Source organism: Rana temporaria, chromosome 10, assembly GCF_905171775.1.
Source record: "Rana temporaria chromosome 10, aRanTem1.1, whole genome shotgun sequence".
Taxonomy (NCBI): domain Eukaryota; kingdom Metazoa; phylum Chordata; class Amphibia; order Anura; family Ranidae; genus Rana; species Rana temporaria.
Genome location: NC_053498.1, coordinates 127,099,675 through 127,119,477, shown reverse-complemented (window position 1 = coordinate 127,119,477; position 19,803 = coordinate 127,099,675). Strand labels below are relative to the sequence as shown.

The following is a 19,803-nucleotide window of genomic DNA, read 5'->3' as shown; positions in this document are numbered from 1 at the left end:
GTTCATCCACAAAACCTATGAGCAAGTTTGATGTGTACATAGACGTACACAAATTTGTTAGGAAAATGAACATGAAAAGATACTTTTTATCAAATACAGGCATAACTTATAAAACCAAACCAAATAATACTATAGGGATTGATAGTGGACTCAGAAATAGGTCTCTTTTCAATCCGCAGCAGCAAGCCAACCACCAGATTGAAGTCTTCAAACAAGTAGTCTTAAGGGACTTGGAAGATCTACCTACCAAAAATAACCTTAATCCCAAGCATATTAGAGAAGGCATTAAGGCCTTGGAAGCCAGGAAAGAAGTCATTATACGCCCGGCGGATAAAGGGGGTGGAGTGGTAATAATGGATAAAACCTTTTACCATACACAACTCCAAAACATGCTTGATGATGATGTTACATACAGTCACCTACCAAAGGACCCCACAAAAAATTATAGAACAGAACTACGTAATCTGGTGGATTATGGCTACTACATGCGAGTGATCACTAAAAAAGAAAAAGCATTCCTATGTCCCAGCTTTAACCGTATACCAACGATATATACGGTACCAAAAATTCATAAACATGCAGTTACCCCCCCGGCCAGGCCGATAGTTAACGGCATTGAATCAGTCACTTCCCGTGTAGGACAGTACTTAGACTTCTTCCTACAAACTAGCGTACAAAACACCAAGGCCTTTTTGAAAGACACCACTAGTTTTATACGAAAATTGAGAGAGGTCAGTATATCCAAAGACACTGACACTTTCCTCGTCACGGCTGACGTTTCAGCGTTATACACAAACATACAACACGACGATGCGCTGTTGGCGCTCAATTGGGCTATGTGCCAGCGGGAGGACGTACCATACACTCAGAAGAAATTTTTGAAGATGATACTAGAATTTTGCCTGTCAAGAAATTATTTTTGGTACGCAGGAGAATTTTACAGTCAAAAAACCGGTGTCGCTATGGGAGCCAAGTTCGCTCCAAGCCTGGCGAACCTCTTCATGAGTGAGTGGGAGGACAAGTGGATATATAAAAACCGACGGAGTGAACTAATTTTCTACACTAGATATATTGACGATTTATTTATAGTGTGGCAGGGATCTGAAGAGTCACTAAAAGGATTTACGACTTGGCTAAATACTAATAAGAATAATATCAAATTAGAATATAATTGGGATCTACAGCAAATCCATTATCTTGATGTACTTGTTATGAAGGAGGGAGAGAGGCTTACCACCAAAGCATACTTTAAAAGCACAGATAGAAACAGCTATATACCGGTGCAAAGTGGACACCACCCCCACTGGTTGAGGAACATTCCAAAAGGCCAATTTATGCGCATACGTCGTAACTGCACACATGATAAAGATTATGAAATACAATCATCAATTATTGCAGATCGTTTTTTGGAAAAAGGGTATAAGCATGACGCATTGGAACAAGTCAGATCAGTAGTAGGCAGGAACTCTCAGGAGACCCTCTTACAACCAAAAAATAAAAACCCTGACCAAAAGCATGAATGGGGATTCATTTCCCAATATCATGAGCAATACAGAGAAGTGGAGAATATCTTCAGGAAACACTGGAACATCTTAATTACGGATAAAATACTGAAACCAACTTTACCTGAAGTACCTACCTTTATATATAGGAAGACTCCATCATTTGGAGATCAGGTGGTTAAAAAGGTACTTGACCAACCAAAACCGTTACAGATGTTCTGGGACCAGAAAGGTTTCCATGCATGTCGACGTTGTAAAGCATGCCAACAGGTATCCACCCACCTACGAGGCCTTACGAGCTTCACGTCTACGGCAAATGGTAGACAGTTTCAAATTAAGGAATGCATAACCTGTGCGTCCACGCATGTGGTTTATGCTTTGGAGTGCCCGTGTGGCCTTATGTATATTGGCCGCACCAAACGCACTTTGGGAAAACGAGTCTCGGAGCACATATATAATATCAAGATTGGCTATGAGGATCATAGCGTGTCATTGCACTTCCTCAAAAAACATGACCAAAACCCCATAGGCCTCAAATTTTGGGGAGTGGACAAGATACACCCAAAGTGGCGAGGTGCAAATATGGTAAGGGAAATATCAAAGGCTGAAACGAAATGGATATTCCTGACCAATACATTGAGCCCTAGGGGGTTAAACATAGAACTTGACCTCAATTGCTTTATTAGTAACCATTAATAAATAAAAATCAAAGACCCCATATATTACTGTATAGCACTTTAATGTTTTTCTTCTGTTTGGCCTTTTTCCATTGGAAGTTTAAAGGGTTAAGGCTCTATTTCTCATATAAGATACACCTAGTATGAATAGTTAACCTAGTAGGTTATACCTAAGTAGCAAGGAGGTCAATCAGAGAGAATACAATCAAGACCATAGCTACTAAGGGGTAGTGTTGGTAGCCATACTCCCACCCCCCCTTTTATATTTATTTTTATTTTTATTTGGATTATTTTTTCCCCCCCTCCTCTATTTGACAGTCAAAACCGGAGTTATCAATTCTGAGAAATTTTAATTAAAATATATTTTTTGGATATTTTTAATATATTTGTTTATAAGTCAATATACAGGTTGTTTTTATATGTATATATATTTTATATCAGTATACGGGTGGGAAGGAGAATATATAAATATGGATTGAGAACCAATTCCATACTTATGATGTTATGAAAATAATATGTATTTTTGTATTTTAATAGTTTCTATTACTAATTGTTATGCTATAAGAGATAGCTAATACTGTGCACTCTCAGTTAATCTTGATGTCTGTTCTTTAAGGATACTTAGTGAGATCAGAAAGGTACCCAGTAAATTCTGACTTGCTGAGGATCACGTTTGGTGGTAGAACGGATACTTGAGTTGATAAAGAGAGCATGCAATGTGAACATTGACCACTGGGGACGCAGTGAGTTAACAGCAGGCAGAAAACAATACACGCTTAGCGTAGCTGTCAGCTGGGAACGTAACGTCAGTGAAGTCTGCGCACAGCAGCTGACAACACAGGGCTTCCCCAGTATTCAGTGAACATTCAGCCGACGTCATGTAGAGGGCGGGCGGCTTGAATGGACGGCGCTATAAATATGGTTAGTTCACGATACGTGGCCACGCCCTCTGAAGACGTGACATCCAATCACGAAACGCGTCAGGGCGTGACCACGTGATCTAATCGTCCAATCAGGTGCGCGGGATCCCGGGACTCACGGCGACAGGAGGAGGAATCCCCAGGAGCTGTACAAGTGAGACGCCTGCAAGCCGTATGATTGAGACACAGCGCCATATTTGAATTTCATTCTAGTAAGCACAACATTGAAGAGCTTTCTGTATCCTGTATAAATAAACGTTTTTACACTATGCAGAGTCTCTCTCTTATCCTTACATGATTATATGAATCTGAGCACCACCAGAGACTATCCAGTGACAGGAGAAGGACGGAGGAGAGATCCAGCTGCATTTTTGCTGAAAGACAGCCAGCGATCCGTGCCTACTGATATCATCCATCTGGTGAGTGAGGTCCCTTAGGGGATCCCTACGAGTCAAATTCTTATAACAGCACAATCATTGCAGAAGTGTTTCGCTACATTGTATTTTGTAGGACTGATGAAAAATACCCTGCGTTTTGTGCATGCTAACATCTGAGACATCCATCATTGTCTACTGATTTCAGAGCAGACTTTATTTGCATTTAGGACTGTTGTATTTAGAGCAGAACATTTGCATTGAGGACTCTGTTGTTTTTGAAGTTCCACTTAGCTCATTCATGTGGTAATTCAATTGATATTTGGCACTGAGACTCCAAATATCTTTGTAGCAGGATGTGGTAACACATTATTGATTTAAGCACGAGGGGCTTAGATCTAGCGCTGTTAATGTTTATTTTAATTGATGCATTAGACCATTGATTTTATAGGCATACTTGAATTTGATAACTTTGGCATTTATAATAGCTGCTACACTGCTTTTCCTTTTTTTCTAATGACTGGCGATTTTCGGTTATACCTAAAATCGCATAAGCCATTATCCATTGGTGCGCTGGGTCAGTATTTATTGCCTGACTTTGGCCAGGTGTTTTTTACTGATTTTCTATTTTTAGTAAAGTTATTATAAATGAGCTCAGTACCTAATGCAGGGTCTTCATGGAGGGGGCGATAGTAGCTATACTCAACTTGAGCGCCACAGTAGGTAAAGCGCAAAAATCCAGCTTCATGAAAGGGCAATAAAAGCACAGAGAACATTGGGATTTTATGGAGAATGCTTTAGAATTTCTTATCCAAATTTACAGAAAATGTATGAATGAATCAAGTGACCAGCAGTTATTCTTTTATACCTAATAAAACAATTACCGTATTTAATCGGCGTATATCGCGCACTTTTTCCCCCTTAAAATAAGGGGAAAATCGTGGGTGCGCGACATACGCCGATAGCCGCTTCCCGCGCTCAGTTTGAATTCCTGCGCCGACATATACTGAGTGCAGTACACTCTGGTACATTCGGCTAGGCTCGGCTTCGCTCGTGCTTACGCATAAACGTCACAGAGCGTGAGCGAAGCCGAGCCTTGCCGAATGTACCCGAGTGTACAGCACTCGGTATATGTCGGCGGAGGCGTTCGAACTGAGCGCGGAAAGCGGGGATTTGACTTGAGGCGCGCGCTGGAGAAGCCGGGAGGACACCACCAAGGCCTCAGACGGACGCCGGACCAAACGATGGACGCTGGGAAGACACCAAAACTGTAAGTAATAAAATCATATAACTTTTTTTTACAGGAATTTCGGGGGCAACTTTAGGGGTGCGCGGTATACGCGGGAGCGCGCTATACCGCGATAAATACGGTACTTGTTTCAAGTATATATCAGGGTTAACTTTGCATTTCCACTCTTTTGTAATAAAATAAGCAAACATTTAAATTAGAAATCCACATACAAGAGACAGTAAAAAGCCTGAACTGATGGATCAGGAAGCTTGTTTCTTGTACAGGACAAGTAAACTACATTCCATACGATGTGATGGCCAGACTTACACTCTTGGAATTGGGGTGCTGGAGTCTGGACTCTCCTCCTCCTCCTACAAGGAAAAGAGAATTTTTTTTAAATCTCTGTACATTTTATGTTTAAATAAAAAAGGAAACATCACTGAAAATCAGTAGTCACCTATCACTATATAAGGCTCCATGCACACAGAAGTTGATAAACTGCAGTTTATTGGCGTTTTTTTAAAAAGCCCATAAACTGAACTCTATGTTGGCCTATGTGCCCATGCACACATGGGCATTTTTTAATGTTAATGAGTTTTGGAGTTTATTGGCTTTTTTCTGAACGCCTGAAATTTGCGTTCAAAGTGCCGTTTTTTCGACCGAAAAAAATGCAAAACGCAGAAAAATGCTGCTCGCCAGCGTTTTTTAATCCATTAAAAAAAAAATTGAAAGGCTCCCTGCAAAGCTACTGGCGTTTTTTTATAGCTTTTTTTGGCTTCCGTGTGCATGGAGCCTAAAACAAGGAAAAGAGGGCACACCAGCCTTGCGCATTACCTTTGTGATAACTATATGATATTATTAAATAGATTTATACTTTAAAAAAAAAACATGAGCAATAAGGCACAGAGTCCACAATTTACTTGAAGTGATCTGGTCACCTAAGCAAATCCCAGACACGAGAAGACCCTCCATAGGGGTCTTCTCACATCTGGGACTTGATTAGGTGACCAGGTCACTTCAAGTAAATTGTGGACTCTGATGTGCCTAATTGCTGATGTGGTTTGTGTATAAATCTATTCATGAATACATAAAAGTTATCACAAAGTAATATGCCCTCTGTTCCTTGTTTTCTAGTACTTCTGGATCTCCCCAGCTCTGAGGTGGCAGCAAAGTCTGTGCAAGTATCAGAGCAGCCAAAAACTTGAGATTCACTTTTACCAGTGCACTTTTCTTGAGCGCAGGAGATTGGCCTTTTCTGTTTACCCATCATATATATCTATATATACAGGACTTCTAGAAAATCCCAGTTATGACATTTTGTACATAGTTACATTGGCACTGGCGCTCGCGCGCACACACAGGCCTGTGGGATACCTCTAGAACAGGGGTGCCCAATCTTTTGAAGAGCGAGGGCCACTTAAGAGACTTGATAACTGGTCATGGGCCACAATGAGCAGAGCGGGCGGATGGCAGGTCTGTGTCTGCTCTGCATATTCAGAAACAGACACAGCCCACTCTACTTCCCTTTTTTCTTTTTAAGTGGATCGGATTGCAGGTAGGCAGTTGGAAAACGGACATCTGCCACTCCTTAGAAGTGAATGTAGGGTCCGATTGCTTTCACACTGATACGCTGAGGTTTACCTGCACAGCGGATTCAGCGCAATGCACCTTTGGCTTTCCTGCTGGTTAGCTGCACTTTGCCATAGACTTCTATTATATTCTGCAGGTGTGGTGCACTTTCAGAAAGTGCACCAAACTCCCATGTTATAACAAAAGTCTATGGCTCAGTGCAGCTAACCCGCAGGTGCACTGCTCTGCCGATCAATTTGAAAGCAGCCTAGTAATCACTTTGGACAGATATGCACACACACACACACACACACACACACACACACACACATATATATATATATATATATATATATATATCCACACACACACACACACTGATTTTAGTAATAAACATACCTTTAATAACAGTACTCTATCCCAGAGGGCCACTGGTTGGGCAACCCTGCTCTAGAAGCTAAAAAAAACAATGAAGTGAACACAACTTCTCCAGTGATTTCCACTAGTTTCTGGGTCCTGTGTTGAGCTGCTACCCTATGAACACAGGAGTTTCGGCCACTTGGCATGGGCACAGTTCAGAGAATGCTTTGCCTTTTTTCAATGATTGCAAATCATTCTCCGATTGAACAAGGTGGAGAGCAAAGCAATGCATTCTCTGAATGAGGCTCATGCCGAGCGGCCAACACGTTTTAAGAATGCAAAAGAGCAGCCGCTTGGCATAGGACCCAAAAGCTAGTGGAGATCACTGTAGCAGCAGTGTCTACCAGAGTGATTTCCATTTACTAGAGCAGGGGGTCTCCAAACATTTTAAACAAAGGGCCATTTTACGGTCCTTCAGACCTTAAGGGGCCGGATGTTGGTGTTAGTAGAAGGAATAATACCCCATGATTGGTGTCAGTAGGAAGAATAAGTATCCTATCATCGGGGTCAGTAGGAAGAATAGTATCCCATCACTGGGGTTAGTAGGAAGAATGGTATTCTATCATTGGGGTCAATAGGAAGAATAGTATCCTATCATTGGGGAAAGTAGGAAGAATGGTGCCCCATATTTGGTGTCAGTGGGTGGAATAGAGCCCCAAGGGCCAGATAAGGGCAATCAAAGGGCCGAATCTGGCCCCTGGGCCGCAGTTTGGAGACCACTGTACTAGAGGGATCCCACAGGTATGGTAAATGCATGGGTATATTTGTGCAAGCTGCAATAAATGCCATACTTGGATTTTTTTCCTTTAAAACTAGCTCAACTCCAGGGTTAGAGCAGTTCCTTTGCCTCAAAGAGACACACCCTCACTCCCCAGTTCCGACGACTTACTACAGAGTCAGTCTCTCTCTCTCTCATATATAAAAATGTATCCTGGAGCTGTATGTATTATGCCTGACATGTAAATGAGCAGATTTGCATAATATAGGAAAAAAGCCTGCATGCTTTTGCACCAAATACATTTTTACCCCTGATAAATTTATTTGTGCGCGGAGTTGGGTTTTAAATCAAATTGAAAGAAAAAAAAAAGTGCACTCTCCACAGCTGCCAAGCAGATTCCTCCCCTCTACCACAAGCATGTAGAAGAATATAGGAATGTTTAGGATAAAGGAGCTAATCTTAGGTAAACTAGCTCTCACTGTAGAATATGGAGGAATGCAGTGGCTCCAAATAGGTCGATTGCCATATAAAGAAGCACAAAAAAAAAAAAAAAAAAATATATTATATGCCTCAACTGAGATATAAGTGATCAGAAAGTAAAGCCCTTTAGAAACCTGTATATCTGGTCTGTTATCACATGTACTAAATAATTAAAGCTGGAATCTGACCCGTTCATATAGTTAGCACAGATACCCTCCTTTCTGATGGGTTCAAAGATGAATTCCTAAGTTCTGTGCACACGAGACAAATGTGCACCCTCACCTTGGTGGTGAATATGTGATCCTTCGTCTCAAGCCAAAGATGGAAGAGAGCAACGAGATCCTTCTCATTATCAGCAGGGGGCACTATGTGGGGGGGGAAGAAGTTGGGTTTTTAATCATTTTTAAAGTTTTAGTTCTGGAAGGAATGACAGAGAGTGTTCTGGGTACTCACCAAGGCACTTCCACTGCTGCGTCTTCTCCCTGAACTCAACATAAGGAGTTAAGCCAGATAGAGCACCTGCAAATAACGAATAAATAGTAAGAGAGACACCCGAAACTATAGACCTGTGGTGTTGTGGAAGTTATTTTCAGAGGCTGACCTACCCACGTGTGCACCCAAATGCACTGAACCCATTCTTACATCAGCATCCTTAGTCCCCTTCACATCAAGATCCCCTCTTGATAAGAGTCCTCATCTCCCCCTTTACATCACTCCCCTCCACCTCTTTGAGAGTAGTGTTCTCACACTTCCTTTACATTAACCCCTAGTACTGTCCTCTGCCCCCCATTTACATTATCCCTCTGCATTACAGTAACCTCAGGTCCCCCCCACATTAAAGCGGAGGTTCACCCTCAAAATGAACTTTCCAGCATCCTTAAAGCGGAAGTAAACCCATCAATTTAACAGTTTGAAAAAGCAGTTACATTCCTGGCATGCCGGGAATGCTAACTGTCACATTGGTTGTGCTCTCAACCAAACTGTCAAACCATCCAATGGCTGGTGTCATAACTGATCACATGTGCAGCATCAGTTGAAGATTAAACAGAGGCCAAGACGCTCCTTAGCAGCCGTCAATCAACTCCTCTTCGCTTAGAAACACTCATTCCCCGCAGGATTCCCCGCTCGGAGCCGGAAAACAAGGGCTCATATAACGATAAGTACAAGTAAAAAAAAACAAAAAAAAACCAGCATACTGCAGATGTTAGCAGTATGCTACAGCTAATGTCAAAAAGTGGATTTTTGGGTGAACCTCCGCTTTAATGTCCTCAGCCACCCCCCCCCCCCACATTACAATCCTCAGATCCCCCAACCAAAGTGTTGGCGCTATATAAATCCTGTATAATATTATTATTTATACAGGATTTATAAGCGCCAACGGTTTATGCTGCGCTTTATAATATAAGAGCAGATAGTACAGTTACCATACAATTCAAAACAAGAGGAATCAGAGTGCCCTATTAATAATAATAATAATAATAATAATAATAATAATACTAATAATACTAATAATAGGGTACTCTGATTTCTCTTGTTTTGAATTGTAACTGTACTGTTGGCCCTCATGTTATAAAGCGAGCATAAACTGTAGGCGCTATATAAAATAATAATAATCCAAAGAAAGTCCAAATGGAAAGAAACATAGTTCAGATGAGATTATATTAATTTCCTCTATAGTAGTTGAGAAGGAATTGACTAGTTCATAATGGACAACAGAGCTTACACTTACCTTTGCTGTCTCCACTAAGATATAAGAGGGCAGAATGAACCAAGTCACACCAGTTAGAGGCAGCGGAGTACCAGCTGTTCAGCGTGCTGGCAGGTGAGCCCTGCCAAAGTGACACCTTCTCCTCCAGCTGTAATACCAGAAAAAGATATATGGTCAAAAAAAAAAAAAAAAAAAAATATTTTTCCCCAAACCTAAAATATAAACTGCTTCTACTTTGCCTTACATGGTTTCCCCCTCATCAACACTACCTTATTTTAGGCCTAGTGAAGTCATCACCGAGTCTTCGTGATTCTCATGGCTGGTGGGCGGGAAGATGTCAGGGTGCTACACATAGATTCCTGGAAACTTTTACAGCACCCTGCCTCAGTACTCCTCTCAAACACCCTCATCACTAAGCAAAGCAATAGGCTGGCTATTAGGAGGAGCTATGCAAATATCAAAATGAGAAGCTCACAGTGTGCAGTGAAATCAGTGTAATTTCAGTACAGAAAAGGAGCCTGTACAACATGTCAGCGGTGATATGTCCGCTGACATTCGCCGCTATCCGATCCGATAAATCGAGGCAGATGGTGACCCCATTTTCCATGGGTCTGGAGGTTTGGATCTGACAGGCGGTCCTTTTTCACCCAATTTCCCTATAGGGGAGAGCAGGAATCTGTCAGTCTCCACTCTGCACAGTAAGAGGAGACGGATCTATCATCCGCCTGCTCAGCAGGTATCAAGTGGAGCGATCCCCCGCTGAGCAAAGCGGAGTCCGCCAAGCAGACCACCTGTGTGAAAAGACCCCAATAAAACAGGTAGATGCCAAGAACAATATTTCAGATATCAGAAATACAAAAAACTACAGCCCTTAAATTTTTGCATAGTTCCCATGAATAAAAATAATTGCAGAAGTCCTACACATACACATATCACACTGTAGAAAAACAATGCACATAATATAATTCACACAGTGTTCTTTACTCACCAGAATGAAATTGGAGGGCCCCTCTGCCATCAGTATATCCAGCAGAAGACTGAAGAAACTGGCTGAGATCTCATTGAAAGGCAAAGGTGGCTTCACGTCCTCCATGGGCCTGCAGGACAAAAGATCTGAAAATCAACAGAACAGCGACAGCACAAAAAGACCAAGCAGTCAAGTCGGCTCACCACCTTTTTTTTGCTTTTTGTCTGCTGGAAGTCTGTTCCAAAGATATTCTACTCAGTAAAATAATACTTTCTAAGATTAGTTTTGAACATTCCTTCTGCTAAATTCAGGTCATGTTCCCGTGCTCTTGATCTTCACTTCTCATTGACAACACTGCTCTCCTGAACCCTATTCACACCCTCATGTAATTTAAAAGCGGAGTTCCGTACAAAAATGTAACTTCTGCTTTTCAGAACCCTCCCCTCCTCCGGTGTCACATCTGGCACTTTTCGGGGTGTTTTGAGGGGGCAGATACCAGTCTAATTGAAGTATTTTGCTCCCACTCCCGGGCATAGATAGCCGAGTCACCCGCGGCCATCAACGCCACGTCCAACGCCTCCTCTGTTCCCCCCGCTGTCTTCTGGGAGATGCACAGGTCCCAGAAGACAGCAGGGACCAGTGGGATCGCGCAGAGCGAGTTGCGCATGCGCAGTAGGGAACCAGGAAGCGAAGCCGCAAGGCTTCACTTTCTGATTCCCTTACCAAAGATGGTAGCAGCAGCAGGGCTTCGGATTCCAACATCACAGGCGCCCTGGACAGGTAAGTGTCCTTATTTTAAAAGTCAGCAGCTGCAGCATTTATAAAAATAAAAAAAAATTGACAGGGAATGGACTTACTCTTCTTTCACAGAGGCCAGGTTGAGCGAGTCAGAAGGAAGGAGAGCTGGCATTATATCCGCCTCTTCAGGCGCATCTGGGAAATCCTCCGGCTCCGTTTTTATTGGCTTCATCTTCTTTCTCTTCCGCTCGTCCCGCTCCTTCACCCGTCTCTTCATTGTGGCCAAGTCATAAAGTGCTGAAAGATACCAATGACAGCTTAAAACAGAGTGCAAGATGGAGAAGGTGCACTGCCAACCACACCAGCTTGGCATTCACAGCACCTATCAAAACAGGACCAAGTACTGCGTGCACTTTGTTCCCCGAGGAAAGGAGGATGCAAGGAGTAAAGTGAGGGGACTTCTGGAATAGGAATCCCACTATTTTGCCAACCTCACACAATCAGCATGCAATATTACTGTGGCATTAGAGACAGTTATGAGAAAAACTTGTGCTGCCATCATCATCATCTCTCTGAAACTTCAGGCTGCTTGGCCATCATGCTAACTGGCTTTAGTGTTTTCAGTCACTGACTCAGAGCAAATATGCAGGGGGTCAACCTTAATATTTCTGTTAGGATAGGTTTCCTTTAAGCCCTTCAGATATAAAATACAGATCAGATTGCTACACTGTAGCATGATTCAGGTTAACTGTGGTAACCAAGAGCATGGAGCAGAAAACTTCACCGTGTACAATAACTATCCAATCACAATTCACCGGTTTGCTGTAAAAAAAGGTTCATGTTTATAAACGTAGAACTCAGTCAAACTTCTGACAGCCTTTCATTTCCCTCCCACAATTCATATGCTACACCCGACTGCTCAGCTACTTACATGCCTGTCATTGCCAGTATTTCAGTTTTCAGCATGTGCCTATGACATGCCAAAGTATTGCTGGGTACCAGCGCCACCCCCTCTGGGAACCCAATCCAGAGCTGCCCACCAAGGTCCTCTGGCAGCCAAAACAAGGATGCAAATGTGCAGGTGCCCGTTTGGCGCTACTTTCTCTCTACTGCTTTTGATGGTTTAAACCTGCTTCAACCAGCAGCCTTGGTAGCGACCCAGGCATTAACCCTTTCCTGACACCTCACTCCTAGGCAGACAGCCACAAACAAATTAAAAGGAGAAGTACAGCCAAAGCTTGTTTGGCTGGGCTTCTCCTATGGGTCACAGGAGTGCAATTTGTTTTGCATTCCTTTGACCCGTTTTCAGTCTGGGCACCGCATCATGACCATAAAGTCTGGATCCGCCAGGTGCCTGACACCCGTCTCAGCCTCTAAGCGAGTGCTGAATGGTCCTTGGAGTTTCTATTTATGGCAATTCTGTCATGAAAGAAGCCAGGCTAAAAGTATTTTCAAAAAATGGCCAGCAATGGCAGCCCCTATAAGTTACTCATTACAAAGTTATTGTAACGCAATGGGAAAATAACCCACAGTTTCTATAGAAAGTCATCTTCCCAAAGCGCTGTGGACTTGTCCAGTGACTTTCCTTGATGATTCATTAGTTAAGCTCTAAATGGTTTGGACAGACTGAATATTTAGCCAATCATACTAATGGTTTTTTTATTTAAGAATCTCAATAAATATTTTCTTTATGTTTTTTATATAGGACTTCATTTTCTACCATAGTCCTGTGAAAACTGGTGACCTGTAAATTTCCTGAAGTCAATCCTGGCGAAACATGTTGGGATCAAACACCATGTTGTCACTATCTAATTTTTGAACACAAATGCTCAATATGATATGTATACGTAGAAATTTATTTTTATTGAACCCATTTTTTTTATAATTTTAGTTTCAATGATTTTCATTAAAGTTTACAGTACAAGGAACAATCGTCTCGGCTTTACATTGGGCTTTTTACAACTTCTGTAGGGGTTGTAAAGGAAAATGTTTTATTTATTTTTTTAAACAACAAACATGTTATACTTACCTCCACTGTGCAGCTCGTTTTGCACAGAGTGTCCCCGATCCACGTCTTCTGGGGTCCCTCAGCGGCTGTCTCTGGTCCTCCCCGTAAGAACTCCACACAATTATGCAAGCTCCCTCGCATTGTGTGGAGTCCTTGCGACGGCGCTTCCGTGATACAGCGAGCGGCCATATCCGCTCACTGTATCACTCGGCTCCGTGTCATTGGATGCGATTGACAGCAGCGCCAGCCAATGGCTGCGCTGCTTTCAATCCATCCGCTCTAGCCAATCAAAGGCCAGGCTGAGTGGCGAAAAGGATGTCAGGGCTGAGCGTGGGACTTTCGAGGCGTCGGGTAAGTATAACGGGGGGTCGGTTTAGTCTGAAGTTGTTCATGCTCTCTATTATTACCCATAGAGTATTGCTCCATCCACCAGGAAAAACCAGCTCCCCATCTATCGGATGAGTCCAGCTCTTCCGGTTGCGGGGAGCACCCTCAACATCTTAAAAGAACAAGGTCTAGCCGAGGATAAAGAAGAACAAAGTATCTAAACCAAACAAAAGTAAAAAAGAGGGGTGGGATGGCGTAAAGAAACATTTTTTTTACAGGGGGGAAAGAAAATAAGGGAAAGGGAGGGGGAGAGAAGGAGTATAGCTCTGTGCTCAGGAACATATGTTACGGGTTCAATCTAATTTGTAATCGTCCTGGGATCGTTTGTCAGATATATAATCCATGGGTCCCACACTTTATAAAACGGCTTCATTTTATCTTGTGCCAGCGCTGTTAGTCTTTCATTTAGCATGTTTTTTCTAATTTTAGATGAATAAACTTTATATGTTTTATATAACAGTGGCTATTTATGGCACCGTTATACTCCCACTTTATACCCAGTTGCTCCATATTATCATCTTGCCATTAGCAGAACAAGCCTTTACTGCAGGAAGATTTTGGCCAGTTTAGGTGGCAGAGCCATTTCTGAATTGTGAAAACAACAAGGAGCCATATAAAAGCAAGTGTCAATTACCTGCTAGAGATCCCTTGCGTCCAGCATTGACCCGAGTCATTATGTCATTCATGGAGATATCTTCCGTCATCAGATCAGGGTGATCCTACAGGAGAATGACAACAGGATTATATACGATCTATGACTGCACATCAGTGAAACAGAGGGAACCATCCAAATTGCTCTTCCGAAAATTCATTCAAAAGTGACAGCTGTACTGTGATTGGCTGGATCTAAACTAGGTGTCGACCAATTATCTGTGCGGCCGATATTCACTTTTTTTGCATCGGTATCGGTCACAAAACGTATCAATATTGCTTCAAGGGGTACCGTGGTTTAGAGCAGTCAGATTTCTTGTAACAGCCGCTCGGCTGCTATTACAAGCAGCGGAAGGGGACATCTTAAAGGCGCCAGTTTTAAAAAATATAAAGTATTCAAAAATGCAGATCTTGACGTTTTAAATACTTTCAAGTGCAGAGGAGGGGCTTGTGGTCTTACAGACCACCGATCCCTCCAAAGAGAGTACCTGTCACTTCCTATTACTGTCACAAGGGATGTTTACATTACAGTAAAAAAAATAAAGTTTTAGGCCCCTTTCACACTACCACGACTTCAAAATCGACTTTGCAGCGATTTCAGGGAGAATTGAGGTCTATGAACCTCTATGAACCTCTATGAACTATGAACCTGAACTTCCATCAAAGTCCGACCAAAGTAGTGCAGGGGCTACTTTGAAGTAGGCACAACTTCAAGTCGTACGAATATGAATGGTTATCATGAAGAACGACTTGTCATGCTACTTTGCAATCCCAAATCGTGGGACAAGTTCTACAAGTGTGAAAGGGGCCTAAATCTACAGAATATTGGCACCTGATATCAGCCTGAAAAAAAAACTATATCGGTCGATCCCTAATCTAAACAGCTGTATTGGTATTACTTTTGGTGACAGCATAATTTGTACAATATGATATAGACAATGTAGATGTTCAGGGCAGCTCTTACATCTTTAGCTGATTTTGTAAGATGCATTTTATTGGTATTTTGCAATTACAAAAACAAAGAAACAAACATTTCTCCCAATTACAACAAACTTGCCATACATTTTAAAATTGTGTTCATTAGAAGACGGGGGTTTTATGGTGGATCCCGTTACGCTGAGGGAAGAAGTACACATTATCCTTGTATATAATGAACTCTGATACTAATCACAACCCGGATTCACCAGGGTTCTAGGAGGAAAATGTAATAAAGGATCCGGGTCACATTATGTCAGTGTTGTGGTTTGTACCCAAATTTGTAGGTCAAATTATGAAGATGGAGATTGGCATTAAATATCCTTTTCTATCCCAACAAGTGTTTTTTTTCCTATGTTAGGATGGTTTTTAAGTAAAAAGGTAGAAAACTACAATTTAGTGTATTTAAGGGGTTGTACATATTTAAGAATACTTAAATCATGGGTTTTGAAGGTTGTGTATGTATTGGGAAGTCCTAATGTTTACCCATCCCTAGAACGGCTGAACTTCTTCACAGCAGTCACTGAAACAAAGGCAAGTGGGACATAACTCCAGTTTATGTATCTTTACCAAAGTGTAATAGATTTGGTGAAAAATTTTAAATTGGATATTTGGCCAGATGAGTGTAGTTCTATATGAATGTTCCAATTATAACTAATCTTAGCCCCCATTCACACCTAGGCGTTTTGTCGCCTGTAGTGTGACGCCGCAGCAGCCCCGAGACGCTGGAGGGATGAAAACACATTGCCCTCTATGGAGATGGTTCACATCTCCACGCCGAACGCCTGAAAAAAAGTCCCGGACCTTTTTTTCAGGCGGCTTTCGGCGTTCGGCATAGGAGATGTGAACCATCTCCATAGATGGGGTGAGGCTGCATTCACAATCGCGGCGTTTTGTCGCCACAAATCGCGGTACAAAACGCCGCAATTTGTCGCCGCAATTTGCGGGACAAAACGCCGCGATTTTGTACGCCTAGGTGTGAATGCAGCCTTAGTCTTTGGCCTGCATTACCCGTTTAAGGTCTGCCCTATAGCAGTTTTACTGCTACAGGGCGGCACCTCTGTGCTGAACCAGGTATACATACGTGATCCAGCTCTTACGGGTAGAGGGCACGCATGCGTGCCGCCGGAGGTTTGTTCCCACTGTGATCACACACATTGGGAGCCGATTGGCAGGCACAGCGGACTCCATGTCCGCCGGCAACCACTGATCGAGCAGAGGCGCCTAGATAAACAAGGCAGATCGCCGTTCTGACAGGAGTGAAGGCATTGATCATCTGTCTCTGCAAAGCAGGGACTGGGATCCATGTCTTCCCCTAGTAAAAAGGCCTCCCACAGCGTAGTACTGGTTAGGCACACAGTTAACCATTTGATTGCCCCTGATGTTAACCCCTTCTCAGCAAGTGTCATTAGTACAGTGCATATTTTTTAGCACTGATCACTGTCCGAATGTCTGCTGCAATAAGTCACCATTACTAGCAAAAAATAATTATATATATATATATATATATATATATATATATATATATATATATATATAAAATCTCCCCCATAGTTTGTAGACACTATAACTTTTGCGCAAAATCAATATACGCTTATTAGGAATTTCGTTACCAAAAATATATAGAAGAATACATATTGTCCTAAATTGTGTGGAAAAAAAAATATTTTTCAATTTTTTTTATTGGATATGTTTTATAGCAGAACTAATTTTTTTTTTTTTGTTTCCAAAATATTTTTTTTTTGGTTTATAGCGCAAAAAATAAACACAGAGGTGATTAAATACCACCAAAAAACACTCGATTTGTGTGAAATGTTTTTTTTTTTTAAAACACATCAATTTAACTGGGTGAAGAGTCGCATCACCGTGCAATTCAGTTAAAATAACGCACGGGGAGGGGGGAATCTTTCAGAGGTCAAGTGGTTATTAACTGGTTACATAATTTCTCCTTGGCCTTGTGGTATCACTTGATACCAAATAGTACTTGGAATCAAGCTTAACATGGTAAGAGTCACATCTTTAGCTTCCTAGTGGCAATATTCAACACTTTGTCTCCTGCCTGACCTCTCCTTTCTAAATGATTGCCTATACCCCTGGGTTCCTTTATTGGGAACCTGTAACTAGCATGATTATAGTATTTATGGTACTTTTAGGCTGGAAGAAAGCCAAATAACTTTAGTAATTATGCTCTTTTTTTAATTGATTGTGGAAGATAATGCACACTCACCGGCTGAAGCTTCTGTTTCTCACGATGTTTCCGGAGCATCATCTTCAAGTCCCGTTCTGTCAAATCAACTTTATCTGCATAGAACAGATGTCACATAGTTACAGATGTTCCACTTTTCTGCATTAAAAAAAAAAATGTTGTTATACTTACCTGCTCTGTGTAGTGGTTCTGCACAGAGCAGCCCAGATCCTCTTCTCGGGTCCCTCATCGGCGCTCCTGGCCTCTCCCTCTTGGTGAGTGCCCCCACAGCAAGCAGCTTGATAAAGGGACCCCGAGTCTGAGGCTGTGTGTGTTCATTTAGACATGAAGCTGCAGCTCGGCCCCGCTCCCTATTGGATCACTGATTGACAGCAGCGGGAGCCAATTGTGCTCCTTCTGCCATTTCAGCCAACGAGGAGGGAGAGACCCAGACAGCCAAGGCTCTCGTGCCACATCACTTAATCCAGATGGGGCTCAGGTAAGTGTTAGAGGGGCTGCTGCACCCAGAAGTTTTTTTTGTTTTTTTTTTTATCTCAATACAGATAAATGCATCAAGATAAAAAACCTTTTGCCTTTAGAACCAATGGTTCCAGTTGACCAATGAACAATATTTCTTTGTAATCTGTTTTACAAGCTTAATAGCAAAAGCATTGTTCATCTGTAAAGACAAAACTGATTTTATGGTTTTCCCATGTCTTCAGCTGCTATTTGAGACTGGAAGAGGATTCTGGAAGATATAGTGAACATAACAAAAAAAGAAAAAAAAAAAAAAAGAAGGGGGAAGAGTTGCAATTTGCAAATCTACCCTTTGTCTTTAACTGCTCCTGGAAAATAGCAGTGTACTTCTTGTGCCTAGGCACTCATGTGCCGTATTCCCAATAGCTGTATGTCTGCAGTGTAAGGTTATCTAAGGCACTTCTGCTTCCAACCTCATCCAACTGGGCGTGAGATTTGGTCTCGTCACTACTGTGCTGCTTGCTGGAGAGGAGTCTGTATTGCGTAAATCTCCACGCTTCATTCATTGTGTGAATCTGTGCTTATTCTGCCTCTCACTACTTCTTAATCGTTACCTCACCAGGCACTAGATCATCAGTCAGAGGGGTAGCTATGACATGAGGATATCTCTGTTCCTCTACCAAAATGGGCACCACAAAACAGAAACACAAAGCAGAACAAGTCAACAATAAATTTGCCACATTACTGCACTGCTCTCCTTTCTAGAGAAGAAGCTGTACCCGAGGACCTAGAGTGCAAGGATCTCTCTGCTTCATCCATTCTGTGGATCTGTGCTTCCTCAACCTCTACTGCTGCTCCTTTATGATCAACAGTCATCAGTGGGGTCACTTTGACACTAGCTAGCGTAGCCTTGCCTCCTTGCCTCCGTTAAAAAAGCCATAGCAGACAAGATCAGCTGCAGTGAGACCACAAGTATGTACTGGCGACTAGTTCTTTGACCTCTACATGCCGTTTCTAGGCACAGTTTCCAAAGGAGGGGTCCTCTTTAACAGAACATTAAACAATGACATAAAATATTCTGGCAGGACCTACCTGCAGTTTTCATGTCCTGTGTGGACAGAGTGGGGACAGAGCGGAGTGGTAAGCTAGTCCCTGGAGAACTGGTAGGCGACCCCGGGAGCCAAGAGGATAAATCTAAAGACAAAATAAAATTCCATAAGAAACAAGATCTGCACATGTGTAACAGGGAATATCCTGATAAGGCATACTTTCCGAGCCAGATTCTTACCCTCCTCCTCCGAGGACAGTGTACCATCCCCACACTCCTCCTTCACCTCTCGCAAGATCTTCAGGTACCGCCGCTGTGCCCGTCTCTCTCGCTCCTCCGGTGTGTTCCGTGGAGAAGTGGCTTTCCGTTTCATCACCAGGTCTGGACCATTCTTTCTGGCAAGGTCCAAAAGCTCCTGCATGCCGGGGTAAACATACGTAGCATAAATCAGGGAAAGAGAGAGACTTCTAAACAGACAATTAAATGTTAGCCCCGATATTGTAGAAGTTTGATCTGATCTAATAGCAGTATAGTATGTAAAAAAGGGGGCATCAGTTTCTAAGCATTCATGCATTTTTCCGTTTCAATATGTTTATTGGGGGGGGGGGGGGAGTGGGGGAGGGAGGAATCCACAATGCAAGTGTGGCATATTAAAAAACAGTAAGAACAGGTATAAAGGGGGAATCAAATATTATGCCACCAGCCACCCCCAACCCAAAAGGATGCCAGGTAAAGTAGGAATTTAACATTTGGAAGTCATATGGAGCA

The 19,803-nt window shown here is 42.4% G+C and overlaps 1 protein-coding gene across 2 annotated transcripts in view; it reads right to left on the bottom strand.

Moving 5' to 3' along the window:
- NFRKB (nuclear factor related to kappaB binding protein) overlaps positions 1 to 19,803 on the bottom strand; it is a 57,299-nt gene that overhangs the window by 29,089 nt on the left and 8,407 nt on the right. For both annotated transcript variants that reach the window (XM_040326242.1, XM_040326241.1), the window contains exons 5-14: positions 19,276 to 19,450; positions 19,080 to 19,181; positions 17,553 to 17,626; positions 14,334 to 14,418; positions 11,424 to 11,601; positions 10,588 to 10,696; positions 9,621 to 9,747; positions 8,345 to 8,410; positions 8,174 to 8,256; positions 5,032 to 5,075 (exon numbers count right to left, since the gene is read on the bottom strand). In XM_040326242.1, the coding sequence (XP_040182176.1) occupies positions 5,032 to 5,075; positions 8,174 to 8,256; positions 8,345 to 8,410; positions 9,621 to 9,747; positions 10,588 to 10,696; positions 11,424 to 11,601; positions 14,334 to 14,418; positions 17,553 to 17,626; positions 19,080 to 19,181; positions 19,276 to 19,450 (1,043 nt within the window). The remainder of the gene's footprint in view (positions 1 to 5,031; positions 5,076 to 8,173; positions 8,257 to 8,344; positions 8,411 to 9,620; positions 9,748 to 10,587; positions 10,697 to 11,423; positions 11,602 to 14,333; positions 14,419 to 17,552; positions 17,627 to 19,079; positions 19,182 to 19,275; positions 19,451 to 19,803) is intronic.